The sequence below is a fragment of the Enhydra lutris genome, unplaced genomic scaffold, assembly GCF_002288905.1.
Source record: "Enhydra lutris kenyoni isolate GAN:26980312 unplaced genomic scaffold, ASM228890v2 scaffoldscaffold19, whole genome shotgun sequence".
NCBI classification, from domain to species: Eukaryota; Metazoa; Chordata; class Mammalia; order Carnivora; family Mustelidae; genus Enhydra; species Enhydra lutris.
In genome coordinates this window covers 6950574-6977913 of record NW_019154103.1, presented here as the reverse complement: position 1 = coordinate 6977913, position 27340 = coordinate 6950574, and the positions used below count along the sequence as shown (strand labels likewise).

The 27340-nt window shown below is 40.0% G+C and overlaps 1 protein-coding gene across 2 annotated transcripts in view; it reads right to left on the bottom strand.

Moving 5' to 3' along the window:
• LOC111148374 (Ras protein specific guanine nucleotide releasing factor 2) overlaps positions 1–27340 on the bottom strand; it is a 250627-nt gene that overhangs the window by 141283 nt on the left and 82004 nt on the right. For both annotated transcript variants that reach the window (XM_022504878.1, XM_022504879.1), the window contains exons 3-5: positions 12160–12307; positions 9805–9894; positions 5019–5272 (exon numbers count right to left, since the gene is read on the bottom strand). In XM_022504878.1, the coding sequence (XP_022360586.1) occupies positions 5019–5272; positions 9805–9894; positions 12160–12307 (492 nt within the window). The remainder of the gene's footprint in view (positions 1–5018; positions 5273–9804; positions 9895–12159; positions 12308–27340) is intronic.

The window sequence follows — 27340 nt, the reverse complement described above, 5'->3', positions numbered from 1 at the left end:
CCATCTACAGACCCTCCCAGTCTTGCCTTTTTAAAGTACTTATATGCATTTTAATTGTGACCTATGATTTAGTCCCTAAAATCTTCCTTACAGTATGGGTTTTCACTTTATAAAAACCTAGGGAAAATAACCTTTAGCTCAGAATTGGCAGTAACTTGAAATGAACGCAGGCTAGAGGAAGGGTAAAATAAAGGGAATTAAGGGTACATATATCCTGTTGAGCACTAAGTAATGTATGGAATTGCTGGATCATTACATTGCACATCTGAAACTAATATAACATCGCATGTCAATTATACTTCAATAACAAAAGTAAATAAAACAAAGAATAAGATAAATGCAAAAAACCTAATTCTTTAAAAAGCCAAATTAAGGGGTGCCTGGGTGGCTCAGTGGGTTAAGCCTCTGCCTTCGGCTCAGGTCATGATCTCAGGGTCCTGGGATTGAGTCCCGCATCGGGCTCTCTGCTCAGCAGGGAGCCTCCCTCCTCCTCCTGTCTCTCTCTGCCTGCCTCTATGCCTACTTGTGATCTGTCAAATAAAATAATTAAAAAAAAAATCTTTAAAAAAAAAAGCCAAATTAAAACATATTGCAATAATTTTTTTTCTTTTTCTTCAAAGAAATTTTTTTGACTATGGTTGATACACAATATTACGTTACTTTCATGTGTACAGTTAGTGATTTGACAGGTTTATACATGATACTATGGTCACCACAAGCCTAACTACCATCTCTCCTGTCACTTTTACAATATAATTGACTATAGTCCTTACGCTCTGCTTTTTATTCCCATGACTTAATTCATCCCTAACTGGAAGCCTGTATGTTCCTCTCCCTTTCACCCATTTTGCCCAAATCCTTACCCACCTCTCCTCCGGCAACCATCAGTTTGTTCTCTGTATTTATAGGTCTGATTCTGCTTTTTGTTTATTTATTTATCTAATTCTAGATCCCACTTTTGAGTGGAACCATATGGTATTTGTTTTTCTTAGTCAGACCTATTTCATTTAGTAAAACAGCCTCCAGGTCCAACCATGTTGTCTCAAATAACACGATCGCATCCCTTCTTATGGCTGTGTAATATTTCTGTGTGTGTGTGTGTGTGTGTACATAACCTCCACTTTTTCCTTATCCATTGGTCCACTGATGGACACTTAAGTTACTTCCTTAAAGGAGTATACAGACAAACATGTAGGTGTGGGGAATGAGTTAACTAACAAAATTAATGTTACTTTTCCAGGCTTTGATAAAAACAAATAGACAAAAAAGTGGGATGGGAACATAAACCGTGTCGTTCTCCAGTTCCTCTGATTTGGAGAGCACCCAAGCAGCTTCCACCACTGGGCAAAGTTCTAGCATTGTTTCTTTTTTATATGCCAGTTGCTCTTTTAAACTATGGCTTTTATTCTGTGTCCAAAAACAGGGGAATCTGTTACTGGCCCCTCAGTACTATCCAGTCCCACTGCTGTTTGCAGCATTAAGGGCTGATTCCCTTTTTTTACCACGTCTCCCTCTCTCTTGCTGTTCTCTTGCCCTTCTCTCTATCTTTGGTTGTGCAGAAACAGTTCGGTCAAGCCCTCAGTTCTTCTTTAAGAGGAACTGTTCTATTACTAGCCGTAATTTGTTGTGTTCCATGGAGGAGGTGAGTTTAGGGTCTTCCTACAACACCACTGTGGAGGAGAACTCTCTCCAGATACTCTTTTAATGCCTTGAGTTTTGAGCTCCAAGCTCCCAGCTCGTTGGCAGTCCTTTCTCTAGCCCTACTCCTGTCATAATTCTGGTCAAATCTAATATGCACAAAAAAACAAAATTCCAATATCCTGGCCTCTAGGGCCTTTGAACTCCTCTCCTCTAGGGATCTTACCCTCCATTGACCTAACCAACACTCCCTTGATTATACTTCAGACCTTGTCATTGTCAGTAACTACATCCCTTCCCTATCTATTTCAAGCAAACTATTCTCTGACCACCTCTTTATCTTTCCATTTACTTCTTTAGAATTCTGACTCCAAAAATCCTTTCACATCACCAGGACCTTAATCCATGATACTGACCACCACCCCCTCATACCATCATTTCCCTCTCTGCACAGCTTAGCTTCCATGGCTCATCGTTATAATCTCTCCCTTGCATACATCTTCAACTCCCCCTCTTCATTTTTCTTTATTTTTTTTAAAGATTTTACTTATTTATTTGAGAGACAGAGAATGAGAGTGAGGGAGCATGAGAGGGGGAAGGCCAGAGGGAGAAGCAGACACAGGGTGCCCAATGTGGGACTCCATCCCAGGACTCCAGGATCATGGCCTGAGCTGAAGGCAGTCGCTCAACCAAATGAGCCACCCAGGAGCGCCCCCCCGATTCATTTCTGATTTCATATTAGCCTCATACAACAGCAAAAAGCCAGCCATCCACCTACTCTGTACAGGCACCCATGCAGCTGAAAGGAGCTAAAGGAAAAACACTCAACCATCCTGACTAGTCTCACTGCAAAGTCATGACCACCAGCCTAACAGAGCAATGTAGGCTCCTCCAGCTGCCTAGCAATCATACTGCATTATTTTACACCTTTCCTCTCTTATCTAACCCCAGCACTTTCCTTCTATTAGCACCATGACTGCATATCCTTGCTTCCTAATGGCATACGTGTCAAGGTACTATTCTCTTCCTCTCTGTGCTCCAACTTGACTTGAACACCATGTTCCATCCACTTATGTCTATGCAAGCTTATTGCTCCAGAAATTTCCCCCTCACTCCTACATCATTGCCCCCTTGCTATCGGTGTAATTTTTATCCCATCTTGAAACACAAACACACTTGTTTATACTTTTAAATTTACCTCCAAGTAGCATCTTGTTTACTGGCTCCTCTCTACAGCAACACTGAGTTTTTGATACCAATTCTCTCCATTATTATCCTTCCCCCCATTCTCTCTTAAGTCCCCTCCAATGAGGCTTTGGCCCCTCATCAAAGTCATCAAAAAGCTCTGTGTTAAACCCACGGCCAGTTCTCAGTTATCATTTTATTTGACCTTTTTGACATAGTTCTCTCTTGCCTTGGTTTCCAGGACAACCCCTTCTGCTGGTTTTCATTCTACAACCCTAACTTACCCTCTTCACTCTCTTCTGCTGGTTCCTCTTCATCTTCTTAATCTCTAAATGTTGGAATATCCCAAGGCTCATCCTTGTTCCTCTTCCTTCATTCATCTGTGCTTACTCCCTTGGTACTCTCACGCAGACCAACAGCTTTAAATACTCTTTATATGCTATTGGACCCCCAAATCTATATCTCCAGCCCAAACTCCTTCCCTGAACTCCAGACTGATATCCAATCCCTGTTCACTTGATTTCTCCATTTGGATGGCTAATAATGTCTCATGCTTGAGAGGTCTGAGACTAAAATTTCTTTATCTTTCCCCCTAAACCTGTTTATACCTCAGTGTTCTCCATTTAGTGAGTAGTTAACTCTATTATTCTAATTTTTCATCCCAAAAACCTTGGACTTTGCTCAAAACCCCACATCAAACTCATCAGGAAATTTCATTGGCTCTATTTAAAAATATACTCAGAATCTAACCATTTATCACGGCCTCCATTACAATCACCCTTCGCCTATATTGTTGGGATAGCCACCTAACAGGCCTCCCTGCTACAGTCATCTCTCACCTGGTTTATTGAAATAGCCACCAAACTGATTTCCCTGTGCTCGATTCCCAACAGAGAAACCAGAGTGAGATTTTAAAACATAAGTTATATGATGCTACTTCTCTCCTCAAAATGATACCAGTATCTGCCCATCTTATTTACAGTAAAAGCGAACATCTTTACAATGTCCAATTGTTACCGCTTTTCATCCACATGGACTTAAGCAGTTTCTCAATCAAGCAAGCCAGGTCTGCCCCAGCCTCAGGCCTTTGTACAGGCTGTCTCCTCTTCTGTGTCACTCTTCTCCCAGATAGCCCAATGGCTTGCTTCCCCATCAACCTCAAGTCTTTATTCAAATATCAACTTATCTCTGAGGCCTTTCCAAAGGCTGGCTAGAGAAAAACTATGGCACATTCACATAATGTAAAACAATGTAGTGATTTTTTTATAAAATAGAAAGCTCTTTAGATGTCAATATGGGAAGATGTCCAGAATATACCGTTAAGTGAAAAAGGCAAGTACATGTTAAAGTTCATTGTCTTTGTTAATAAGGGGGAAAAACTAATACTCTATATTCATATTTGATTGGATATACATCAAGAAACACTAGAGAGGTATATAAGAAATTAATGAAAATGGTTAAAAATAAAAAGTGGGGTATATGGGGTGGGCAGAGACAGAGTAAGAGTTATTTGATGTTTTCGTGTTGTTTTGAATTTTGCACAATGTAAATGTATTATATATTCAGAAATAAATTACTAAATTTTACATAAAACACCCAGGCACCCCCTTTTTCCCGTCTCCTCTCCTCTTGATTTCTTTTCACAACACTCATCACCACATAATATACTACATATTTCACTTATTCACTATTCATTATGTCTCTTTCCACATCACAGTTTAAGCTCCATGAAGGCAAGGATTTCTGCTTTGCTCACTGACAAATCCTCAGCAGCAAGGACACTATATATAGTGTATAATATGTAGAAATAAATTCACTACAGATTCTTGGGTTCTCTGTTAGTTATTGTTCTTTCTAAAGTACGTCTGTATAAATTACATGTAAAGACCCATTACTGACTTCACTTCCCTCAGTTTATGAAGGAGATTATTATTCCCAACACACACACCCACACAATGACAAGAAAATACATGTCAAATAGAGAAAAGAACCAGAAAACTAGATGCCATGATTCAAGATAAAGACATGTAAATTTGGGCAAATAATGAAACACAAATGACAGCTTTCTTATTTTCAGTATCATACACTCTTGAAGTTGAATTTATAATACCTATTCTTTTAAGAGTAAAGTAAAAATTCTTTTAAGGAATAGAAATTTTTTTCCACATGACTTTTTGATTCATGCCAAGACAAACCTGTTGAGAAAAATGCTGCTGACGTCATCATGGCTGATGGGAGGCTTCTTGGAGCTGGCCGCCATTCTCAGGGGCCGGAGGAAGCCATTGACCAGGATGTAGAGCTGGTGAACATACTCCGACTCGGCTTCAACCATGGTGAACACAATCTGGTTTCTCTTCCTCATACTTTCAGCATGAGGAGAACAAATGTAATCCTGCACAATAGTCTTCCATTTCCTTCTACACAACCATCCTCTCATGAAGCTCTGAACCTATAGAACAACAGCAGAAAGATCTCAGGGAGCGGCAAGACTGTCTTTGGTAAGCCTGTCAGTAAGGGTTTCCATCCTGTGCCACATAAAACACTACTTTTTCGTTAGTGCGTTAATGGTCTCATCACTAAAACAAATAATGGCAGGCTTTTTCAGATAGCAGGAAAAAAGAGGATTTAAATATTTTTTCACAACTTTGCAAGTTTCTTCCATAAGCTCTTTAGGACTCCCTGTATGGACACCAGAATAGGATAATATTACATATATAGTTATTAATGTTTTAATAAAGAAAGAACTTAAAGGTGTATTCTTTAACAATATAAAAGCAGATATTTAAAAAATTTTAATTGTGGTGAAAAGGCACGTAACTTAAAATTTACCATCCTAACCATTTTTAAGTGTCTAGTTCAGTAGCATTAAGTATTTCACACTGCTGTACGACAGATCTCCGGGACTTCTCTGTCCCACAAAAGTGACACTATACTTATTGAAAAACAACTCCCCACTACTCCCTTCCCTCAGCCCCTGGCACCCACCATTCAACTTTCTGTTGCTGTGAACTTAACCACTTTAGATAGCTCACATAAGTGGAATCACATAGTATCTATCTTCCTGTGACTGGTTAATTCCGTTTAGTGTAATGTCCTCAAGGTTCATGCATGCTGTACCATGAACCAGGATTTCCTCCCCGTTTCAGGCTGAACAGTATTCCACCCTATGTACATTTTGTTTATCCATTCATCTGCTGACAAACATGGGTGTTGCTTCCACCTCTTGGTTCTTGTGAATAGTTCCTCAGTGATCATGGTATGCAAATATCTCCTCAGGATCCTGCACTCAATCCTTCCGGCTATATACCCAGAAGCAGGAATGCTGCATCACTGTGATAGCTCTATTTTTAATTTTTTGAGGAATGACCACACTGCTTTCCGTAGAAGTTGAACCACTTCACCATCCCACCATGAGGGCACAAAGGTTCTAATTTCTCAACATCCTCATCAACACTTATGTTCCGGTGTTTTGACGGTAGTCATCCTAATGGGTGTGAGGTGACACTGCACTGTGGTTTTGATTTGTGTTTCTCTGAAGCTGGGTGATAGTGAGCAGCTTTTCTTGTGTATATGACTTCCCCAAAGATCATGTGCATAGCATTTCATCTTTGGAGAAATATCTATTCAAGTCCTTTGCCCATTTTTAAATCAGGCTATTTGATTTGTTGTTATTGAGGGTTTTTTTTAGTAAGCTTAGAAAATAAGTGTTAGCCATCAGCTCGTCTGACCCCTTCTATTTATGGACAAGTAACTAAATTTCGTGGTTAAGTCACACAGGAAAGATGCAATCAGACTTGGCATTCTTTTACCTGCTTTTTGTTAACTGCAAGGATTCTCTTAGCCACATGGAAAAAAAACACATGTTAATGATTTGTAGTGGAGATTATTTTGTGAGAAGAAACGTGAAATATAAGTAAAAATCAATTCTGTAGAAAACATGATAGCCTCTAACATTGATCTGAGTGTGATTTGAAAAATAACAGACAAACCTGAGAAAGTGCACTGGCCTGTGTATGTTAGCCAAGAACTATTTACTGAACATCTTTCCAGTGTCCAGGTAAATGCTGGGTGCTAACCAGACATGCCTTAACCCAAGGCTCTGTGCTAACCCGCTGGGTAACTCTGAACTCTTGTCTTCCATTTTCTCACCTATAAAATAATGGACCAAAGCAATCTGAAGTCCTTTCCAAATATAAAAAAATTTATGATAATTTATGATAAATTTATCACATTATTATATATATATATATATATATATCACATCACATTATGGTAATTTATTAGGGTGGTGATATCTAAGTGGCAGATTCAACAACAAAGCAGATTGCAAATCCACATATAACTGAAAGCATTAAATCACTACCAGATCTCCTTTTATTTTTTAAACAATTTTTTAAAGATTTTATTTTTATTTATTTGCAGGGGGAGAGCATAGAGGGAGAGGGAGAGAAAGAGGCAGACTCCCTGCTGAGCAGAGAGCCTGACAAGGGGCTCAATCCCAGCACCCTGGGATCATGACCTGAGCTGAAGGCAGTTGCTTAACCGACTGAGCCACCCAGGCTCACCCCAATCTCCTTTTAGTATCACTGTTATTTGTTCAACACATTCTTACACTTCCTATTTTTTCCCCACTGTTTCACCCATATGGTCTAAATTACCGTGTGTTTAAACAATCACTCTTCTTTTGCAATGTTTAAAATTCTCTCCTTTACCTACCAATGTTGTCATCATACTGTCAATCTTCACGCAGGCATTCATTAGTTGCCACCCTTCCAACAATAAAAATTAATCACATTTTAACAGAATTATGTGGGGAAAGTATAGGCACATTATTTGGAAAATTCTAACAGGAAGTTTCTCTGTAATTAAATAAAATTCAATTTTGGTTCCCTGAAGATAAAAAATTATGTTGCTATTTGGCAAGATCAGGATAGAAAATCTAATTCATCTGGAACACTCCTTTCCATACAGACATTAAGTTATTTGGGACATAAAGGACAACAGAATTGATTTCCAAACCTACTTAACAAGTTCAAAAGTAATTTTTTAATTGCTTCTATTGAATATTAGAAGGCAGAAAATGTAAAAAGCCTTCATCAGTATTATTCCATTTAACAGAAGCATTTTCAAAAAACAACTTAATTGGGTGCTTGGGTGACTCACTGGGTTAGGCCTCTGCCTTCGGCTCAGGTCATGATCTCGGGGTCCTGGGATCCAGCCCCACATCGGGCTCTCTGCTTGACAGGGAGCCTGCCTCCCCCCTCTCTCTGCCTGCCTCTCTGCCTGCTTGTGCTCCCTCTCTCTCTCTGTCAAATAAATAATTTTTTTAAGAAATCTTAAAAAAAAAAAAAAAACAACTTAATCGAAACTTTGGTCAAATAAAATCTTTCCTTAGTCAGGTATTGCCTGCTAAGCAAAGGCTGGTTTACTTACTTACTAAAAGACCAGTTTCTACAAAACAAAACAAAACAAAACAAAAAACAAAAAACTGAAAATTGTATTTTACTGATATCTTTGTTTATACAAAACTCCATACTATGAAAAGAAAGGCAATAGCATCAATCTTGTATCACAATAACATAAACCAAATTCAATTTAAAAACTTTTAAGTTCTGGGGCACCTGGGTGGCTCAGTGGGTTGGAGCCTGTACCTTCGGCTCAGGTCGTGGTCCCAGGGTTCTGGGATCAAGCCCTATATCGGGCTCCCTGCTCAGCAGGGAGCCTGCTTCCTACTCTCTCTCTCTCTCTGCCTGCCTCTCTGCCTACTTGTGATCTGTCTGTCAAACAAATAAAAAAATTTTTTTTTTAAATAAAAAATAAAAAAATAAAAACTTTTAAGTTCTGGGGCACCTGGGTGGCTCAGTTGGTTAAACGTCTGCCTTTGGCTCAGGTCATGATCTCACGGTTTGGGGATCAAGCCCTGCATTGGGCTCTCTGCTCAGCGGGGAGACTGCTTTTCCCTCTCCCACTCCCCCTGCTTGTACACTCACTCTCTCTCCGTGTATCAAATAAATAAATAAAATCTTAAATAAAAAATTTTTTAATTCCAGAAGGGAATGGTGTTATTTCACTTTTTAGTGCTTAAAAACTGAAAACATTGCAATTTAGTTCCAAGAAGCATTTCTATTTCAAACTCTGAGCAATATTTGAAGTTTTGCTACAATTTAAGGGGAATAATTATTTAGCACGAAAAACAGGAATAAGGTTCTACAGCCAGACCACCCAGAACATGCCCGATCTTGTTGGAAAACGGGAATAAGAAAAAATTTAAGATGAAATAAAGATCTAAAGATGTGTATCTAAAGAAAGTTCTTGAAGTGTGAAGCTCTTCACACAATGTTAACAAAGCTGAGTAGGTGGTTTACAAGAGTATTAAGATTACGGAACTCAAAACTCAGATGTCATAAAATCAAACACAGTAGAACAGAGGGAGTACCAGGGTCTGGTTAATTGCAAAAGTTGTACAGTAATACATGACAGTGAGGCAGAAAGATCTGTTGATTATGTGGATGTTAAGCAAGAAAGGAACAACGATAATAAAACAGAAATCTGAGCAGATGTGTTTAGTCAATCTTCTCACATGTTCACAAAAATCCTTTCTAAATAAGCACTGAAATCTAAATCTAAAAGAAATATTTTTAAATGTCATTTAAAAGATATTCCCCTAAAATATGAAAGCAGCACAAATTTAGGAGGTTCAACAGCACATACTTAACCCAGTTTGAGAACACTATTGTCTTAATGTCTGGTTTTGGCAACCCTCCCACAGAGTCCAAAAGGGGATTCCCAGAACTGGGAAAAAAATCTCGAGCTGAAACTTTTCCAAAGTAGCCATTCCCAGATCAGTCTGAAGGGAAAGTCTGAGAGCCATTAGAATAGATACACCAAGCTCAGAGACAGGGTGGCAAAGACAACACTACAGGACAGATAACTGATCACCATGCTTGCCCAAAGCCAGAACGCACCCCCCACCAATACTACCTTTTTTATCTTCTTGATGTCTGGGTCCTCATCTTCTTGATTGCTTTGGTAAGGCCGCATTCGTTCCTTGGTTTTGTTAAGAGCGACAATCTAGAACACAGAATTGGTCCATTTTGTGATTTGAGAAATACTGGCTTATAGCCATTCACTCCTAGGAAGTTATACCTACAAGGTAGCTTATGAGATCCTCAGGAAACTTTCGTCTTTTTATCCAACTTTTATTCCTTTGGTGCTAAGGCAGGGGAAGCAAGAACTTCACCACAAACCTGTCTAGTTATGTTGCTAACAAATCGCTCCTAAGAAGTGACTGTGGAAAGTGTGAACTCAGCCCAGTGAGGACTAGGCCAAGGCCTTCACAGGATCTGAGCGGCATGCCGCCATCTTGCCTGATGCCAGTAATGCCCTGTGGTCTCCAAATGCAATGACACTCAAGTCAAAGCTCTTGCTTCCCTTAATCAGCCTGCAGCCTTCCAGGTATACACAGTACAGCAGATTCACAAAATTCCTTGGGAAAATGGTAACTGCAAAAGGAACTTCGGAGTTTTGGGATTAATCCAAGCCAACGAAGAAAAGGTGAAAAGGTAAAAACGATTGAAAAAACCTGGGATCTCTTTAGATCTCCTGCTCAGTTTTGTGGCCTGTGGGGGCAATTCAAGACCAGACAGCTGCTTCAAAACACTTAGTAATCAAATTCACTAGACTACCACTCAACTGCAGGCTCTTATAAAGGTAAGAACCTGTACAGATATACTACAAGCAGACATTTAAAAATTAAGAGTCGTAACTGATTCCTCTGACCTATCTTTCCGTTTTGTCACCAATACCAAATACACATTTCTGCCATTTTCTGGCAGAGATGTGGGAAAGTAAAAGGAGTAAGAAATAAATTATTGTTTCTGCCTACTGGCCACATAAGACATACCTGCTACTGACAGTCTGGGGCTGCAATCTATATTCAGACTAAAATTAGAACACAGTGAAGACAGATAAGCATGCACAAATAAAGACTGGGGAACACTGCTTGGTGCTGACTGAGTCTCTCTTGTGGAGTAAATGCCAACCTCTTTCACTCAGCCGACATGCATCTGCTCTAAGCTTACTGTGGCAAAGAAAGAACACAATAATTTTGTTTTAAATTACAGTGCCTGATATAGCCTTTTAAAATGCAGGTTTCTTAAGTTTTCTGTTGTTGTTTTCACTATACTGGATTTCAGGGTTGAACTGGGAAGTTAACAACACTAATGATATGGTGAACATGGTCTGCAACTTATCACTGGAGAAGCAATCAGATCCCAGGTACAATCAGCGTGTACCCTTGCTCTGTGAATTGGAGGTGACGTACACGGGCAGCAGGAGGTGAAAACCTCTCACAGGATTCAGAGTACGTCTTAGAAGAAGGTGTGAGGAAACAAAAAGGAAAACATTCTCCAGAGACTATAAAAGTGACAAGAAAGTTACCAAGAATGAGGACCCTGAATTGTTCTGTCAATAGAATACAATTAGTGGTAGGTTGCCTTCTGTTCTATTCTTCTCTTTTGAGGCAAAGAAAATGCTAATGTATCCCTAGTTAGAAAGGGGGGAAAATCTTGTTTTCTACATTCCTCTTCAGTTCTCCAGTTATTGTCTGCTTTCCACGAGGAATAACGGGACAGCAAGGAAAGGTACCCTCGGGTTTCTATATAGAGACAGAGGCACCTGGGAGCATGGGAGGACCTGGGCCCACCGCCATGGCTGCTGACGCCATGACCATCTTCTGTTCTTACTTGGCACAATCGCACCATCTGGGGGTGCAGGACCCCAGAAGTTCACCTTTGGAGGCTGGAGGGTGGAGGTGGAAGGAGGCAGGAATGACAAATTCAGGAAAAAGTGTACCCTAGAAAATGTCTTATACTTTAACACAAATGTGTTTTTCAAAATTCTAGAGGGGAGAAAGTTGGACTCCTTAGATACAGAAGCAGCAAAGTCTTTCGGACTTCATTTCTGCTCCTTCCTTAGTTGCATTTGGGATTGTAACTGAATCTATGATAGATTCACAGTTATCATTATTACAATATTCAGTCTACAAACAATTACATATTAAGTCAACTCTTGGTTATCTGATCAAAGGAAGGATATCAGGAGCACAAAATAATTAAAAAGCAGCATATTAGCCTGGTATTTTGTTGTAGCATATTTACTCAACCCTAACAGACCAGATACTTTCCTAGTATAGATCTCTAGTCTGACCACGTACACGTTGACACCAAAGGAACTAAGTTTGGGATTAAAATCTTGCCCTGATAGGCCTTACGTAATTATGAGGAGATGACAATAAATGTGAAACAATGGGGAAGAATCTTGTTAACTGGGAAGTACCTCTGATTTAAGTCTTTCGATTTCTGTGTCTTGATCTTCAAGTTGATGCCGGAGCTGGTTAGCTGCAATTTTTTCTGTCTCTACGATCTGAACTAGATGAATGTACTTCTGCATTAACACTTCCCTCTCAATCAAAATGTCTGCATAACTTAAGAGAAAATTACACAGTTAGTCAATGAGATACTCTTCTACTGCAATTTCATATAGAACAGCATACATCATGTTTTAAAAAGAAGCCATAAATGTAGATTGTTGGCTAACTCTCCTTTATGTAAATACTAACTTTGGGCTGACATTTGGTATTATTTAACTATACAGAATTCAAATCATCATTTTACATATCCTTTACTAAGCCATGAGTTCGGTTAACTATATACAATTTGGTTCATTACCATTTTTTGTATCCTTTACTAAGAGCCACCCACAATTTTACCATATACATCAGAAAAGTGCAAAGAAAATCTATTGTTTATAAAGAAAAAGATGCATCTTCTTTACCAAAAGCTGAAATCTTTGAACTGATGGTACACACTTGGTTTCCAGGGATGATATTCAAAAACATCTTACTGGGTAAGTCACTAGCCAATCAGAATAGACCGGCCACCAAATGGAATGACTGCAGAGACCATGAGAACAAGAATTGACTTGAAAAAACTATGATGCCTCTTCCAGTGATCACCAGCCCTGCTTGGCTCTCTTTAGGATCGTGAGACCATTGCTACCTCTTTCAAAAATCAATAGAAGCAAAGATTTCATTCAAAAAATAAGTATAGATTTTTGGGCCCTAACACCATCATCCCAGCCTCCCCTGTATCCATTCCTTTGGTCAAGTGTGGTAAAGGCAAAACTCTCTCTTAGATTTTTATTGACTATGTAATTCTGTAGCACCAGGAATTTTGCCTCTAGATCTTCTTACAACCTTTGAAGTAGTAAAATGTATGTTCCTCCATTTCCCAAATGATCTGAAAATAGTAATAATTAATAACTACTATTTATTAGTGCTTGGATGTACCATATATATTCTCATTTCATCCTCCCGGCAACCCCAGGAGATAGGCTTTATCATCCCAATTGTACACAGAAAGATTTTAATCTTCACAGAGGTCACACAGCTAGTAGTGGCAAGGCTGGGATCAAATCAATTTATGTGTGACCCTCAGCTTACGGTCTTCACCACAAGCTAAACTGTCTAATAAGAAATAGCACACTGGTAATAAACAAGAATGTTGAAGAAGACATGTCTTGAGATATCTGCCCAATTTTGCGCTCACTTATCTCTTACCTCTTCTTTGAGAACTTGGGCCATAGCAGCCATGTTTATACCATAAAAATCTGTCTTCATGACTACATTACACTGGTCTAAAGAGATAACTGGCCCAAACTAAACCAATTCATCTTTCTCCTTGGAATCTGGCATTCTGTCTCTTATCTATTTGGTTGAACTAATATGACATAAGCTTGGAAACTCTGGGGTGCCTGGGTGGCTCAGCTGGTTAAGCAACTGCCTTCAGCTCAGGTCATGATCCTGGAGTCCCAGGATCGAGTCCCAAATCCGGCTTTCTGCTCAGTGGGGAGTCTGCTTCTCCCTCTGACCCTCCCCCCTCTCATGCTCTCTCTCTCACTATCTCTCTCAAGTAAATAAATAAAATCTTTTTTTAAAAATTTAATAAACTTGGAAACTCTGGTTACCATTGTTGGGCAGCCATATTTGACCATACCCATACGAAAAAAAGTGAGTCTGCTGAGAAACAAAGTAAGCAGATGTTGAGGAAAACAGATAAGAGAGACAGAAAGGTAATGACTATCTGGGTTTCTATCAACTTTCTAGTTTCTGGTTCCACACCCTCATGATATCCAAATATAATTTTTACTCTTGGGTTCAGTAAATTATTATAATTTCTGTCTAATAAATTCTCTGTAACCCAAACTAGTTTGAAGTAGGTTCGTGTTACTTAGAACTAAGAGTCTTAAAACAATTTTAAAATCACAATTTTAGTTCAATTATCTCAACATCCTCAGCACTTACATCATGTGTGCTAGTAGCGTTAGAAAAAAACACAGTGTCAGCAATATTTTAAAGTCACTTATTCTAATAAATCACCCTAAGAAAATAAAGAGAAAGGCTATGTAAGTGTAAGTGGGAAAAGGGTTAAAAAAAAAAAATGAAAAGAAAAAAGAGCAGAGTCTTCATAGAGATGAAGGAACTTTAAAAGAAGGAAAGAATAGAACATGAGAAAAGTAGTTATTAAAATAAAAATTCTGCCCTTTCTCATTGATTTTATTAGAAATATGCCAAATTTATTACAAATATACTGAATCGGTGTTAGTTAGCAAAAGAGTATTTTTTTCTCTTATAAAAAGAAAATGTCCAGTCCAGATTGTGCAGCTGAGTTCATGCAGACTTATTACCAACATCTGTCTCCCTTCAATTCCAAGCCCCCACTGAAGTGCTAGGAAAATTATTTTCTGTTTAAAGAAGAAAACCATAACAGCATTATAAAACAGGAAAATAGGCCATCAACAGATCAGAAGTCGTAAGAAATTCCATGAAGAGAAAAACTGAGTAGAATCAGAGTAGTGGGAAATGCAGAGTAGAGGAAACCACACAAGGAGACACCTTGCATAAGCAAGGCTCCCACCAAGGTGGCCAGAGCTACAAGCTTGGAATCAATACATTCAAAGAAATGGAGTAGGTAAGGGGGTGATCATTAGGGTCTCTCATTAAACAGGTGCCTTTGCAACATCTGCAAGTTAGGCTTCTCCTCTTCCCAATTCCCAATGTAAAGAAATAAAATGTACAACTGGCAGTAGTAACACGCCCCCAAGTCACAGCCCAAGAGCTGCCCTCTGTCTGAGGAAGCTAGATGTGGAGAAGATTCCTAATGAGGAAGCTAGTCACAGAGAGAACAGAGCTTGAATCTACAGCAGGCCTCCACTGTTGACCAAGAGAGAACCAGAAAAGGATCAGCTCTAGGAGGGACAAGGAATGAAATACATTTATTGTTCTTCTATTGTGAACAAATGACCACAAACTCCCTGGTTCAAAATAACATCTATTTATTATCTCATAGTATCTGTGCATCAGGGGTCCAGGCTGTTTAGCTGGGTCCTCAGCTCAGAGTCTCATAAGCCAACCATTTTGGTGTCACTCAAGGTGCATTCTCATCTGGAGGCTTGATCAGGGAAGAACCCATTTCCAAGTATTTAAATTGTTGGGAAATTCATTTTCTTGCAGGTACAGAACTGCTGTTTGCAGCTTGCTTCCTAAGGCCATCAGGAGAGCATCTCTGACCCCAAGAACCCCAGTCCTTCCTTGAGGGCTTCTCACTGATTAAGTCAGGCCCACCCAGGAAAATCTTCCTTTTGTATAACTCAAAGGGAACTAATTTAGGACCATAATTATTTGCAAAATCCCTTTTGTCATAAAATGTAACCTAATCAAGGGAGTGACTATCTCAGCACGTCTTCCATATAATAATGGCTAGTAGCAAGTCACAAGTTCCAACCATGCACATAAAAGACATGGAATTACACAAGAGGGAATTCCAGCCAGCCTCCACACTGTCTGCCCACATACCTGAAAAGGAAGCCTATGTAAGTGACACAGATGCAGAGTAAACCCAGGCCCACTACCTGCAATAACCCCTAAAGTCTTTTCCTTAGAAACAAAGATCACTAGAGACTTGGGGGGGGGGGGGACCAAAAGTAAGACTTCTGTAGTAGGCACAGCATTTAAGATAGCCCTTAATGATCCCTTCCTTCTGGTATTCATGTCCTTACATAACCCCTTCCTCCTGAGTGTGGGCTGGACTTAGGTGACGCGCTTCCAAGGAACAGAATATGGCAAAAGTGATGGAACAGCACTTCCAAGATCAGTTTACAAGGAGACTCAGGCTTCTCTTGCTTGCCTTCTCTTGCTGTCTTGGTGGTTTGTTCTGAGGAAGTCAGTGCCATGATGTGAGCTGCTATATGGAGAGGTCCACATAGACAGACACTGAGAGAGGCCTCGAGCCAACAGCCAGTGAGGAACTGGCTAAGAAGGAAGTGAATCTAGCTAACAATCATGTGAGTGAACTTGGAAGAAAATTCTTCCTCTTTTGAGCCTTCAGATGAGACCACAGAGCTGGTTCACACCTTGACTGTTGCCTTGTGAGAGATCTTCAGGCAGAGGCACCCAATTAAATCATGCTTGCATTCCTGACCCACAGACACTGGGAGGACAATAAATTGCTCACTGTTTTAAGCACTGTAGGGTAAATTGTTACACTGCAATACATGATAAATACAGCCCCAAACGAACAAACAGAGAAGATACTAAAGAAACAAGCCGATTCAAGCAACAGAGATTTATGATCTGCAGAGAGACAGGGAAGAATACCAGAGTCATAAGGCAAAAAGAGGCTGCTATAGAAAAGAAGTAACCAGATAACAAGAAGAGTCCTTGGAAACAATGATTATTAAAATTTTACAGGTCAGTGAATGAGCTCATTGACAAAGCAGACATGGCTGAAAACTAAGCTAGGTGAGTGGAGACATAGAGAACACTGAACAACAACAACCACAACAAAAACACAGAGAATGGGCCACCTGGGTGGCACAGTCGGTTAAGCATCCAACTCTTGGTTTTGGCTCAGGTCATGATCTCAAGGTCATGAAATTGAGTCCTGCATTGGGCTCCACACTCAGCATAGAGTCTACTTAAGTCTCTCTCTTCCTCTCCTCCTGCCCCTACTCCTGCTCATGTGCTTGCGCTCTCTCTCTCTCTCTCTCTCTCTCTCTCTCCAAAATAAAGAAATAAATCTTTTAAAAAACCACAAAGACATTGGAGCTATGGAAGAAAGATTGGGCGACACTGAGTACAGGTCCAAGGGATTGATATCTACCTTATGGGAGTTCTAAGAGGGGAAAAAACAGACACCCTCCCTTAACTGAACATGGCACAGCCCAAATAGAAAGGATAATCCAAATGCCAGACAGGATAAATAAAAACATTTCATACCCTGTAACACCCTGGTAAAATATCAGAGCTCTAAGGATAGAAAAAAATTATAAAAGCTGCCAAAGAAAAATCACAGCTGACCTAAAGAAAGCAGGAATCAAGATGACATATTTCTCATCAGTAGCCTGGGATGCTAGATCACGGTAAAGAACTGAAGAAAAAGTATTTTGAACCTAAATTTCTACATCCAGGCAAACATCAACCAACCAGGTACCAGTTCAAGACAGAAACAGTTTACTAACAATCACATCTACTATAGGAGGAAAATTATGAGGAGGCTTTCCAAGCAAACAAAACAGAAAACAAAGATAAAAGCACAGAATCCAAGAATACAAGCCAGATGAAGTAACGGGATCCAGAAAGAAATTAAAAGTAAATGTAGGCAAGCTTCTCTTTCAAGGAGCAAGTATTCAATTGCATATGATTATACTTGTGGACCCAAACGCCAGTCTTGATATTTGGTACATATTTCTAAAACTTGACTTTTTATTTGCGTTCTTTATTGGTTTTGGGTTTTGTTTTGTTTTCTTAACTTTCAGATTCAACAGAGGCTTAATTAAATTAAGGAATGTAAGTTAAGTGTTTAAAAGCTTATAAATAGAGAAGAAATAATATGAAAGGAATAAAATCTCAGGGTTAGTGGAAAGAACAATAAAGACACATTAACTATCTGAATTTACTTACCTTTCACAGAAGAGATTCAATACACACTGCTCAAAGTTGATAGAGTTATATTATTTTAAGACAAGCTCAACCAATTTAAAAGCCAAGAATATGTAAGTAACAAAAATAGAGGGCACAAAGGGAGAATAGGTAAGAGGTATTGTAAAGGTTTTACATTCCTCATCTTGGGGCACCTGAATGGCTCAGTGGTTTAAAGCCTCTGCCTTTGGCTCAGGTCATGATCTCAGGGTCCTGGGATTGAGCCCCACATCGGGCTCTCTGCTCAGCAGGGAGCCTGCTTCCCCCTCTCTCTCTGCCTGCCTCTCTGCCTACTTGTGATCCCTCTCTCTGTCAAATAAATAAATAAAATCTAAAAAAAATAAAGAAGTTAAGGACATTGTAGAATATATGAATATAATATATAGAAAAATATAATCTTATAATATAAAAATATAATATATGAACAACTACTAAAGAGGGGGGGAAAGGACCTACTTAATCAGAGAAGTAAAAATTGTTTATCAAGTTTGGTCAAGAGCTTTAGGAACAATAATAATCTGCAATGGCAATGATAGGACAAAATGGGTCCTTTGTACCAGAGTGCGACATTCTAGCAGACAGCATCACAGTCACGATCACGACAGGTTAAAAAGCTCATATCCCTTGTCATAGTCATTTCAATTATAATAATCTAGCCTAAGGAAAATAAACAGAGACTTGCACAAAGACGTATCAAACAGTAAGATGTTCATTTGTTAAAACCAGTATAAGAAAACTGAAATAATCTAAATATAGATGCATATAGTATGGTAGACGTATAGTTACAATGGAATGAGGTATAGTTATAGTTATAGAGGTATAGTTACAATGGAATGCTACAAGCCACTTAAAGTCATATTTTAAAAAAAATAGTTAACATAATGGGACATACTCAAGATACACTAATAAATTAACAAAAAAGAACAACCCCAGGAGATTAAAGTAAGTGTAATTTATTGGAGCAATTATAGGTGATTTTTAATTACTTCTTTTATGCTTTTCTGCATTTTCCAGCATCTCTATAATATCAAGAGGCAAAAAGAAAATATGCAAATCCTAATGTCAGCAACTTACTCTACAAGGTGGGCTTATGCAACATTTATTACTTTTTTTGTTTAAAGATTTTATTTATTTATTTGACAGAGAGAGAGAGACAACGAGAGAGGGAACACAAGCAGGGGGAGAGGGAGAGGGAGAAACAGGATTCCCGCCAAGCAAGGAGCCCAATGCGGGCTCTATCCCAGGACACCGGGATCATGACCTGAGCCGAAGGCAGACAGTTAAGAACTGAGCCACCCAGGCACCCCTATTACTTTCTTTATATGTTTCTGTGACTCCAAATTCACTCTCTCATTCACTATTTATTGACTGTTCTTATATACCCAGAAACTATTGAAAGCACTGGATACAGGAGTAAACAAAATGGGAAAACAAACAAAAAAACTGTGCCCTCACCGAGTTTACGTTGTGGTAGGGAACAAGAGACAATAAAATAAAAATTTTAAATACATAGTATGTTACCTGGTGATTAGTACCTTAAAGGAAAAAGCAGGATGGTGGTGGGGAGTATGATACGAAGTGGGGGTTACAAAGGGTATGAGGAAGGGTCTCCCTGAGAAGATGGTACTGGAGTCATGACCTGAAGATGTGAGTCATGTGGTTAGCTGGTTGGAAGAATATTCCAGGGAGAGGGAACAGCATGTGCAAAAGCCCAGTGGTAGACTCAGGCCTGGGTTGCCTGAGGAAAGGCAGAGTGGTTAGCTTACTAGAGGGGAATAAGTTGGAGGCAGTAGAGGGAACAGGATTCTAAAGCAGGTAGGGCCCTGTACACCAATATAAAGTTTCAGGTTTTCACCATGAATGAGATCCAGAGCTTTGACCAGAGGCATGGCAGGATCTGACATTTTAGCAGGATCACACTGGCTGCTGTAATGGGAAAAGACAGAGGTGGGGGGTGGAGGACCAGGAGAGAAGAAGGGAGACCAGCTGGAGGCTCCACAATAATCTAGGCAAAAATGTTAAAGATCAGTTCAGCACCTGGCATGAGGCCTGGCACAAAACAGTCATTCAAATACAAGTCCTTGTCAAATGAAAAAAAGTCATCTAACAAAAAAAAAAAAAAAAAAAAAAAAAAAAAAAAAAAAAGTCATCTAAGATTACCGACTTTGCATGCTTTAATCTTCTTCACATAGTAATTTTCATTTCTCATAATTTTCAAGTCATTTGATTCATTTAATTGGTTCTCCCTAGTTGATTACTCTTACCAGGGTATCTTCTCAACTTTACTTCGCAAAGCTTTCTTTATGAATCCCAGTAGTAAATGGATTATGACAAATCAATTGGAAATGCTTCCATTTGATGTAAGAACTTTCAGAGCATTGGTATTTCTATTTTACTGTATTTCCAATATATGTTCTATCTGATTAAATTATCCAGTTGCTCACGTTTAAGAATTTCTGCCTAATCTATTTATTATTTCTTTTTATGTTTAACTTTTTTTTTGTTGTTACTCAGTTTAACTTCCACCAGGAGAAAAAAGTAGTCTCGTCATTGCCAAATGAAATAAATAAAATTAAGCCACAGGAAATCAACATGATGAAAGCCAAAATTCATGTGTCCAGTAGCAACAGATGGTAAGTTTGAGGTGTGTGTGTGTGTGTGTGTGTGTGTGTGTGTGTGTGTATATATATATACATATATATATGTATATATGTATATATACATATATATATATGGGAGTAAAATACTCATGTGTAATATTTATAATCAAAACCAAGACACCACCATTCCATATGGGAGAAAAGGAAACACTCCAATGGAATGAAGAGCCCAGAGAAATGCAGTATAAAATCATAGGCATTAATTATTTTTACAGAAGAGTAAAAATTGTATTAACTTCACAAGAAATGGTTAGATGGGCCAGGACCTCATCCTAGCTACTTTGATTGAAGACATAGTTGCTAATTAGATAGATAGATAGATAGATAGATAGACAGATGGACGGAGAGGTAGATAGTTACAATGAGACGGAGGGACATAATATGCTAAATAGATATGCTAGTGAGCTATACATAATGAGAACTGTAACAAAACCTAAACTGAAAACTCATATTATAGGTGGCTGAAGAAAAACTCCCACTAGCTCCAGGATTATACTCAATTTTACTGAGAAAACTCTTTAGAATCAGCATTCCTCCTATCGGGAGCATCATGATGTCTCCGGAAACTGGGAAAAACCAGTCCTGGACGGCAGCAGTACAGTTCCCATCCAAACAACAGTGAGCACTGGCAGCAGGCCCTAATTCACGCAAGACCCTGCCTCCCCAGCTTTCCTCACGGCCGCCGCAGGAATACCGTCATCCACTTTTTCTGGCTCACAAATCCTCTTACAGCGACAGCTCTGCTTCACTAACTAATCATTTTGGACATTTCTTTTTTTTTTTTAAGATTTTATTTATTTATTTGACAGAGAAAGAGAGAGGTGATGCAGATGATGGAGAGCTGAGTCCTGAAGGACAAGGTTGTTAGTCAGACTGAAGGGACGGTGCCAGCACATTCGAATCCCTGGGTGGGGTACTACAGCTACAACGCAGGACACAGGGGCAGCATGGTGTGAGAGGTTCACAAAGGTCCGCTCAGGACGGGTCTCGCTGGGACTGGATCACTGAATCCCAAGTTTGGGGATAGAACAAGAGTATCAGTCAAATGAATACAATTTTTTTTTCTGAAAAGCAACATGAAAAATCATTATATGATTCTCTCTATCCTTCCATCTGGTTAAAATTTTCTCTAGTAAGAAATAAATGGAAGATAATAACCAAAACAGCTAAGAGGAACCCTGGAGTTCTTCCAGAAGCAGATGCTCTTTTCAGAAAGGGCACTCTGGTGCCCTGGGGAGGAGGGATTAGGAGGCAAACTTCGAAGAGAGACAGGTGAGGTGGCTACACAGTAAGCCAGGCAACTACAGCTGACACGGAGAGGAATAAAGACCAGATGTTCCAGGGCTCAAATCCCCAAGCACCCAAATGGATGTGGGCCGTGAGGGCGGAGGGTGCAGGATGGTGCCGGCTTCAGTGACTGAATGGATGTGTACAGGAGACTATACCATCGTAAGAAGAAGGGGACAAGAAGGGGACATGGAGAAAAATATGAGTTTGGCTTTGGACTTACGAAGTATCACGTAACTCTGAGCACCCAAGGGGAGAGGATATACAGATACATCAGTAGACAAAGATGACTCTACACATAATAGAGGCGGTTCATCTTGCTGACAGGGACACGGGCGCCAGGGTTAGCCGGGCCTGGATTCCAAAGTCAGCCTTGACACTTAGTAGGCTGGCGGTCTTTGGGAGGTTACTTCACCCTCTAAGATCCCAGACTCTGTGGGGATGGTACCACCGACTTCATGGGCTGTTGAATGAAAAGGGTCCGTGGTGCGTCTGGCACAGAATCCAGCATCGCGAGAGCCCAGGGAAGGGTGACTCCAGCCACCTGCTAGAAGCCTTGGCAGGGGACGCCAGGTGAGGAGAGAAAGGTGCAAAGACCAGAGCAGTGACATTAAAGAAAGGGATAGAACACAAGGGGCAGTGAAAGAGGAGGAGGAGAAATTGATGTGGGAAACAGAGGCAGAAGAAAAATTGTGAAATTTCCTTACCTACTGACAAGCCCTTAAAACAGGCAGAGTGACTCTCCTCTAGGGACTCAACTACCCCCACCTTAAGGCTGTGCTAAGGGCAAAGGACAATCCTAGCCCCACCGGCCCCTACCCCCAACCAGGATCCTGTAAGTCTACTTTAACAATTCCTTTAGGAAACTTTATCTCTAAACCTCCAAGATAGTGTCGACAATCATTCCCAAGCATGTGGCCCACTGATAGACATCTGAAGGTTTTATTACTAGAAGCTTTTATTACTGGTCATGAATAACCTTTTCCCCAGACAATAGCTAGCCCCTCAAGGTCCTAGAAACCTTGCTTCCAAAATTCCTTAGAGACTTACACCATCCCTAATCCCCTCCCCAACTTACAAGTATATAATAGACCACTCCTCACATCCCCGGGGCAACAGCTCTTCCTGCCCATGGGTCCTGTCCCCGTGCTTTCATAAACCACCATTTTGCACCAAAGATGTCTCAAGAATTCTTTCTTGTTCATCCACTCCGAACCTCACCTCACTGAGCCTCACCTATGTTCTAGAACTTCATCAAAATGATCGAAAGAGTAGAAGGAGAATCAGGAATGAGTGATGTTGTAGAAGCAAAAGGAAAGAAAATTCCAAGAGAAGATTTGGGTCTCTATACACTGATATTTAAAAAAACAAAAACAAAAACAAAAACCTCCAAATTAGTGTAAAAGTGATGTGGGAAACAAACGCAGAAGAGATACCATTACATTTCCTTACTACCTACAAGCCCACAGACAAGTCCTTCAAATAGCAGAGTGACCTTCCTCTAGGGACTCACTGCCTCGATGATGAGCTTTTGCAAAAGGCAATCCTAGCCAGAACCTGCCCCCCAAAACCAGGTTCTATAAACCTACTTTTACATAAAAAAACTCTTTTGGAGACTTCCTTTATCTCTACCTGCCAAGATATGTGTTGGCAATCATCCCCAAAACATATGGCTCACCGATATACATCTGAAGGGTCTCATGATAGAGGTTTATTTTTTTTTTAATTTTTAAATTTTTTTATTAACATATAATGTATTATTAGCTCCAGGGGTACAGGTTGGTGAATCGCCAGGTTTACACACTTGACAGCACTCACCATAGCACATTCCCTCCCCATTGTCCATCACTCAACCATCCTCTCCCTACCCCCCTCCCCCCAGCAACCCTCAGTTTGTTTTGTGAGATTAAGAGTCTTATGGTTTGTCTCCCTCCCAATCCCATCTTGTTTCATTTATTCTTTTCCTACCCCCCAAACCCCCCATGTTGCATCTCCACTTCCTCATATCAAAGAGATCATATGATAGTTGTCTTTCTCTGATTGACTTATTTCACTCAGCATAATACCCTCTAGTTCCATTCACATCATGACAAATGGCAAGATTTCATTTCTTTTGATGGCTGCATAGTATTCATTGCATATATATATATATGTGTGTGTGTGTGTGTGTGTGTGTATACACACACACACACATACCACATCTTCTTTATCCATTCATCTGTTGATGGACATCTAGATTCTTTCCATAGTTTGGCTATTGTGGACATTGCTGCCATAACATTCAGGTGCACATGCCCCTCTGGATCACTACATTTGTATCTTTAGGGCAAATACCCAGTAGTGCAATCGCTGGGTCATAGGGTAGCTCTATTTTCAACTTTCTGAGGAACCTCCATGCTGTTTTCCAGAGTGGTTGCACCAGCTTGCATTCCCACCAACAGGGTAGGAGGGTTCCCCTTTCTCTGCATCCTCACCGGCATCTGTCATTTCCTGACTTGTTAATTTTAGCCATTCTGACTGGTGTGAGGTGGTATCTCATTGTGGTTTTCATCTGTATTTCCCTGATGCCGAGTGATGTGGAGCACTTTTTCATGTGTCTGTTGGCCATCTGGATGTCTTCTTTGCAGAAATGTCCGTTCATGTCTTCTGCCCATTTCTTGATTGGATTATTTGTTCTTTGGGTGTTGAGTTTGATAAGTTCTTTACAGATTTTGGATACTAGCCCTTTATCTGATATGTCGTTGGCAAATATCTTCTCCCATTCTGTCAGTTGTCTTTTGGTTTTGTTGACTGTTTCCTTTGCTGTGCAAAAGCTTTTGATCTTGATGAAGTCCCAATAGTTCATTTTTGCCTTTGCTTCCCTTGCCTTTGGCGATGTTCCTAGGAAGAAGTTGCTGTGCCTGAAGTCGAAGAGGTTGCCGCCTGTGTTCTCCTCAAGGATTTTGCTGGATTCCTTTCTCACATTGAGGTCCTTCATCCATTTTGAGTCTATTTTCGTGTGTGGTATAAGGAAGTGGTCCAGTTTCATTTTTCTGCACGTGGCAGTCCAATTTTCCCAACACCATTTGTTGATTGTCTTGTTTCCATTGGACATTCTTTCCTGCTTTGTCGAAGATTAGTTGACCACAGGGTTGAGGGCCTATTTCTGGGCTCTCTATTCTGTTCCATTGATCTATGTGTCTGTTTTTGCACCAGTACCATACTGTCTTGATGATGACAGCTTTGTAATAGAGCTTGAAGTCCGGAATTGTGATGCCACCAACTTTGGCTTTCTTTTTCAATATTCCTCTGGCTATTCGAGATCTTTTCTGGTTCCATCTAAATTCTAGAATTATTTGTTCCATTTCTTTGAAAAAAATGGATGGTATTTTGATAGGAATTGCATTAAACGTGTAGATTGCTTTGGGTAGCATAGACATTTTCACAATATTTATTCTTCCATTCCATGAGCATGGAACATTTTTCCATTTCTTTGTGTCTTCCTCCGTTTCTTTCATGAGTACTTTACAGTTTTCTGAGTATAGATTCTTTGCCTCTTTGGTTAGGTTTATTCCTAGGTATCTTATGGTTTTGGGTATAACTGTAAATGGAATTGACTCCTTAATTTCTCTTTCTTCTGTCCTGTTGTTGGTGTAAAGAAATGCAACTGATTTCTGTGCATTGATTTTATATCCTGACACTTTACTGAATTCCTGTACAAGTTCCAGCAGGTTTGGAATGGAATCTTTTGGGTTTTCCACATATGGTATTATATTACATGATGGAGGTTTTATTAGATGGTGATAAATGACCTTTTCCCAACAATGGCCAGCCCCCTCAAGGTCCTGGAAACCTTGCTTCCAAAATTCCTTAGAGATTTAGGCTATCCCTAACCCCCTCGCAACTTGAAAGTATATAATGAGCAACTCCTCAAGACCCCAGTAAGCTTTTTCTGCCCATGGGGCCCGTCCCCAAGCTTTAATAAAACCACCTTTTTGCACCAAAGACGTCTCAAGAATTCCTTCCTGGCCCTTGACTTTGAACCCTAAGGTCCTTCCTACATCAAAAGGAAGGCTGAAACTAATGTGACTAGTCAGTAAAAAGTGTTCAGATAATCTACATAGCTATCTTATCTATCCATCTTTTCTTATTTATCTAACAGATATGCAAATGTATAGAAAAACTGAGCAGCGGGTTGTTACCAGTAAATACCTTGGAGAGATTAATTGGTTTTGGGAATGGGGACAGGGAAGGATGAGCTATGAATGGAAACTAAAACTTTTCACTCTCTCTCCTAAGTCAATCGGAGAAAGACAACTATCATATGATCTCCCTGATATGAGGGAGAGGAGATGCAACATGGGGGGTTAAGGGGGTAGGAGAAGAGTAAATGAAACAAGATGGGATTGGGAGGGAGACAAACCATAAGTGACTCTTAATCTCACAAAACAAACTGAGAGTTAATGGGGGGAGGGGAGTTGGGAGGGGGGGGTGGGAGTATGGACATTGGGGAGGGTATGTGCTATGGTGAGTGCTGTGAAGTGTGTAAACCTGGCGATTCACAGACCTGTACCCCTGGGGATAAAAATATATGTTTATAAAAAATAAAATTAAAAATAAAAAAAAAATTTAAAAAAAGAGTAAAATACAAAAAAAAAAGAATTTTCTTTTTCTTTTTTTTTAGAGAGCTTGGATTTATGTACTACTTGTATTATTAAAAGCTATTAAATATAACTGGAAAGTTGGAATTACATAAGGAAAGAAATGCTTTGGAAAGTCATTGTTGACTCAGGCGACAGCAGCTTCCCTGGGGTAGGGACAAAAACCCAACACAAAGGGCTGAAAAGGGAGCAGGAGTCCTGCGCTGTGTACGAGGGAGAACCACCCAACCGCTTCTTCCAAAAGCAGGGCTACGCAGCCAGAGTGGCCAGCTAGAGGAGGGAGCCGGACCAAGGGAGGGATTTTAATGCTTTCTTTCAAGGTGGGAGAGATTCATGGGGAATCAAAGAATACAGGAAAAAAGCCCAAGAGGGGTTGGTAAACAGATGGGAAGTTTAGGAGAGGCAGGGAATCGATGATGGAGCAAGGGAATCCGAAGCAAGTTGGTGCAGAGGCTCAGAGCAGAAATTTGCCTCAAAGAAGCGCAGGTTCTCGGAATGGTGAGAGCCCGTGGTGGTGGCGCCCCCCGCAGGCGGGCCGGAGGGAGCACGCAGACGGACCAAGCGCCCCAGCTGTGGATGCAAAGCGAGCTCCCGCTGAGGGGTCAGCAGAAGCAAAAGCACTGCGAGGAGCGGGAAGGAGAACGGACAGGTGACAGAATTAACAAGGGGCTGAAAATAAAGCAATTCAAAGCCCAACTTTTCCCTACAGAAAACAAGTTCCAGGATCTCATCAAGTGAAATCTTTCATTGTTCACAGACATATCATCCCTTTTCTCTAACCTGCTGTGCTTCCCAGGCTCTAAGAAAGTGCTGAAGTCTCTTTGATCATGTCAAATCTGGAGGCAAAGGCCCGACTAACTTCTTAGTTTAAAAAAAAAAAAAAAAAAAAAAAA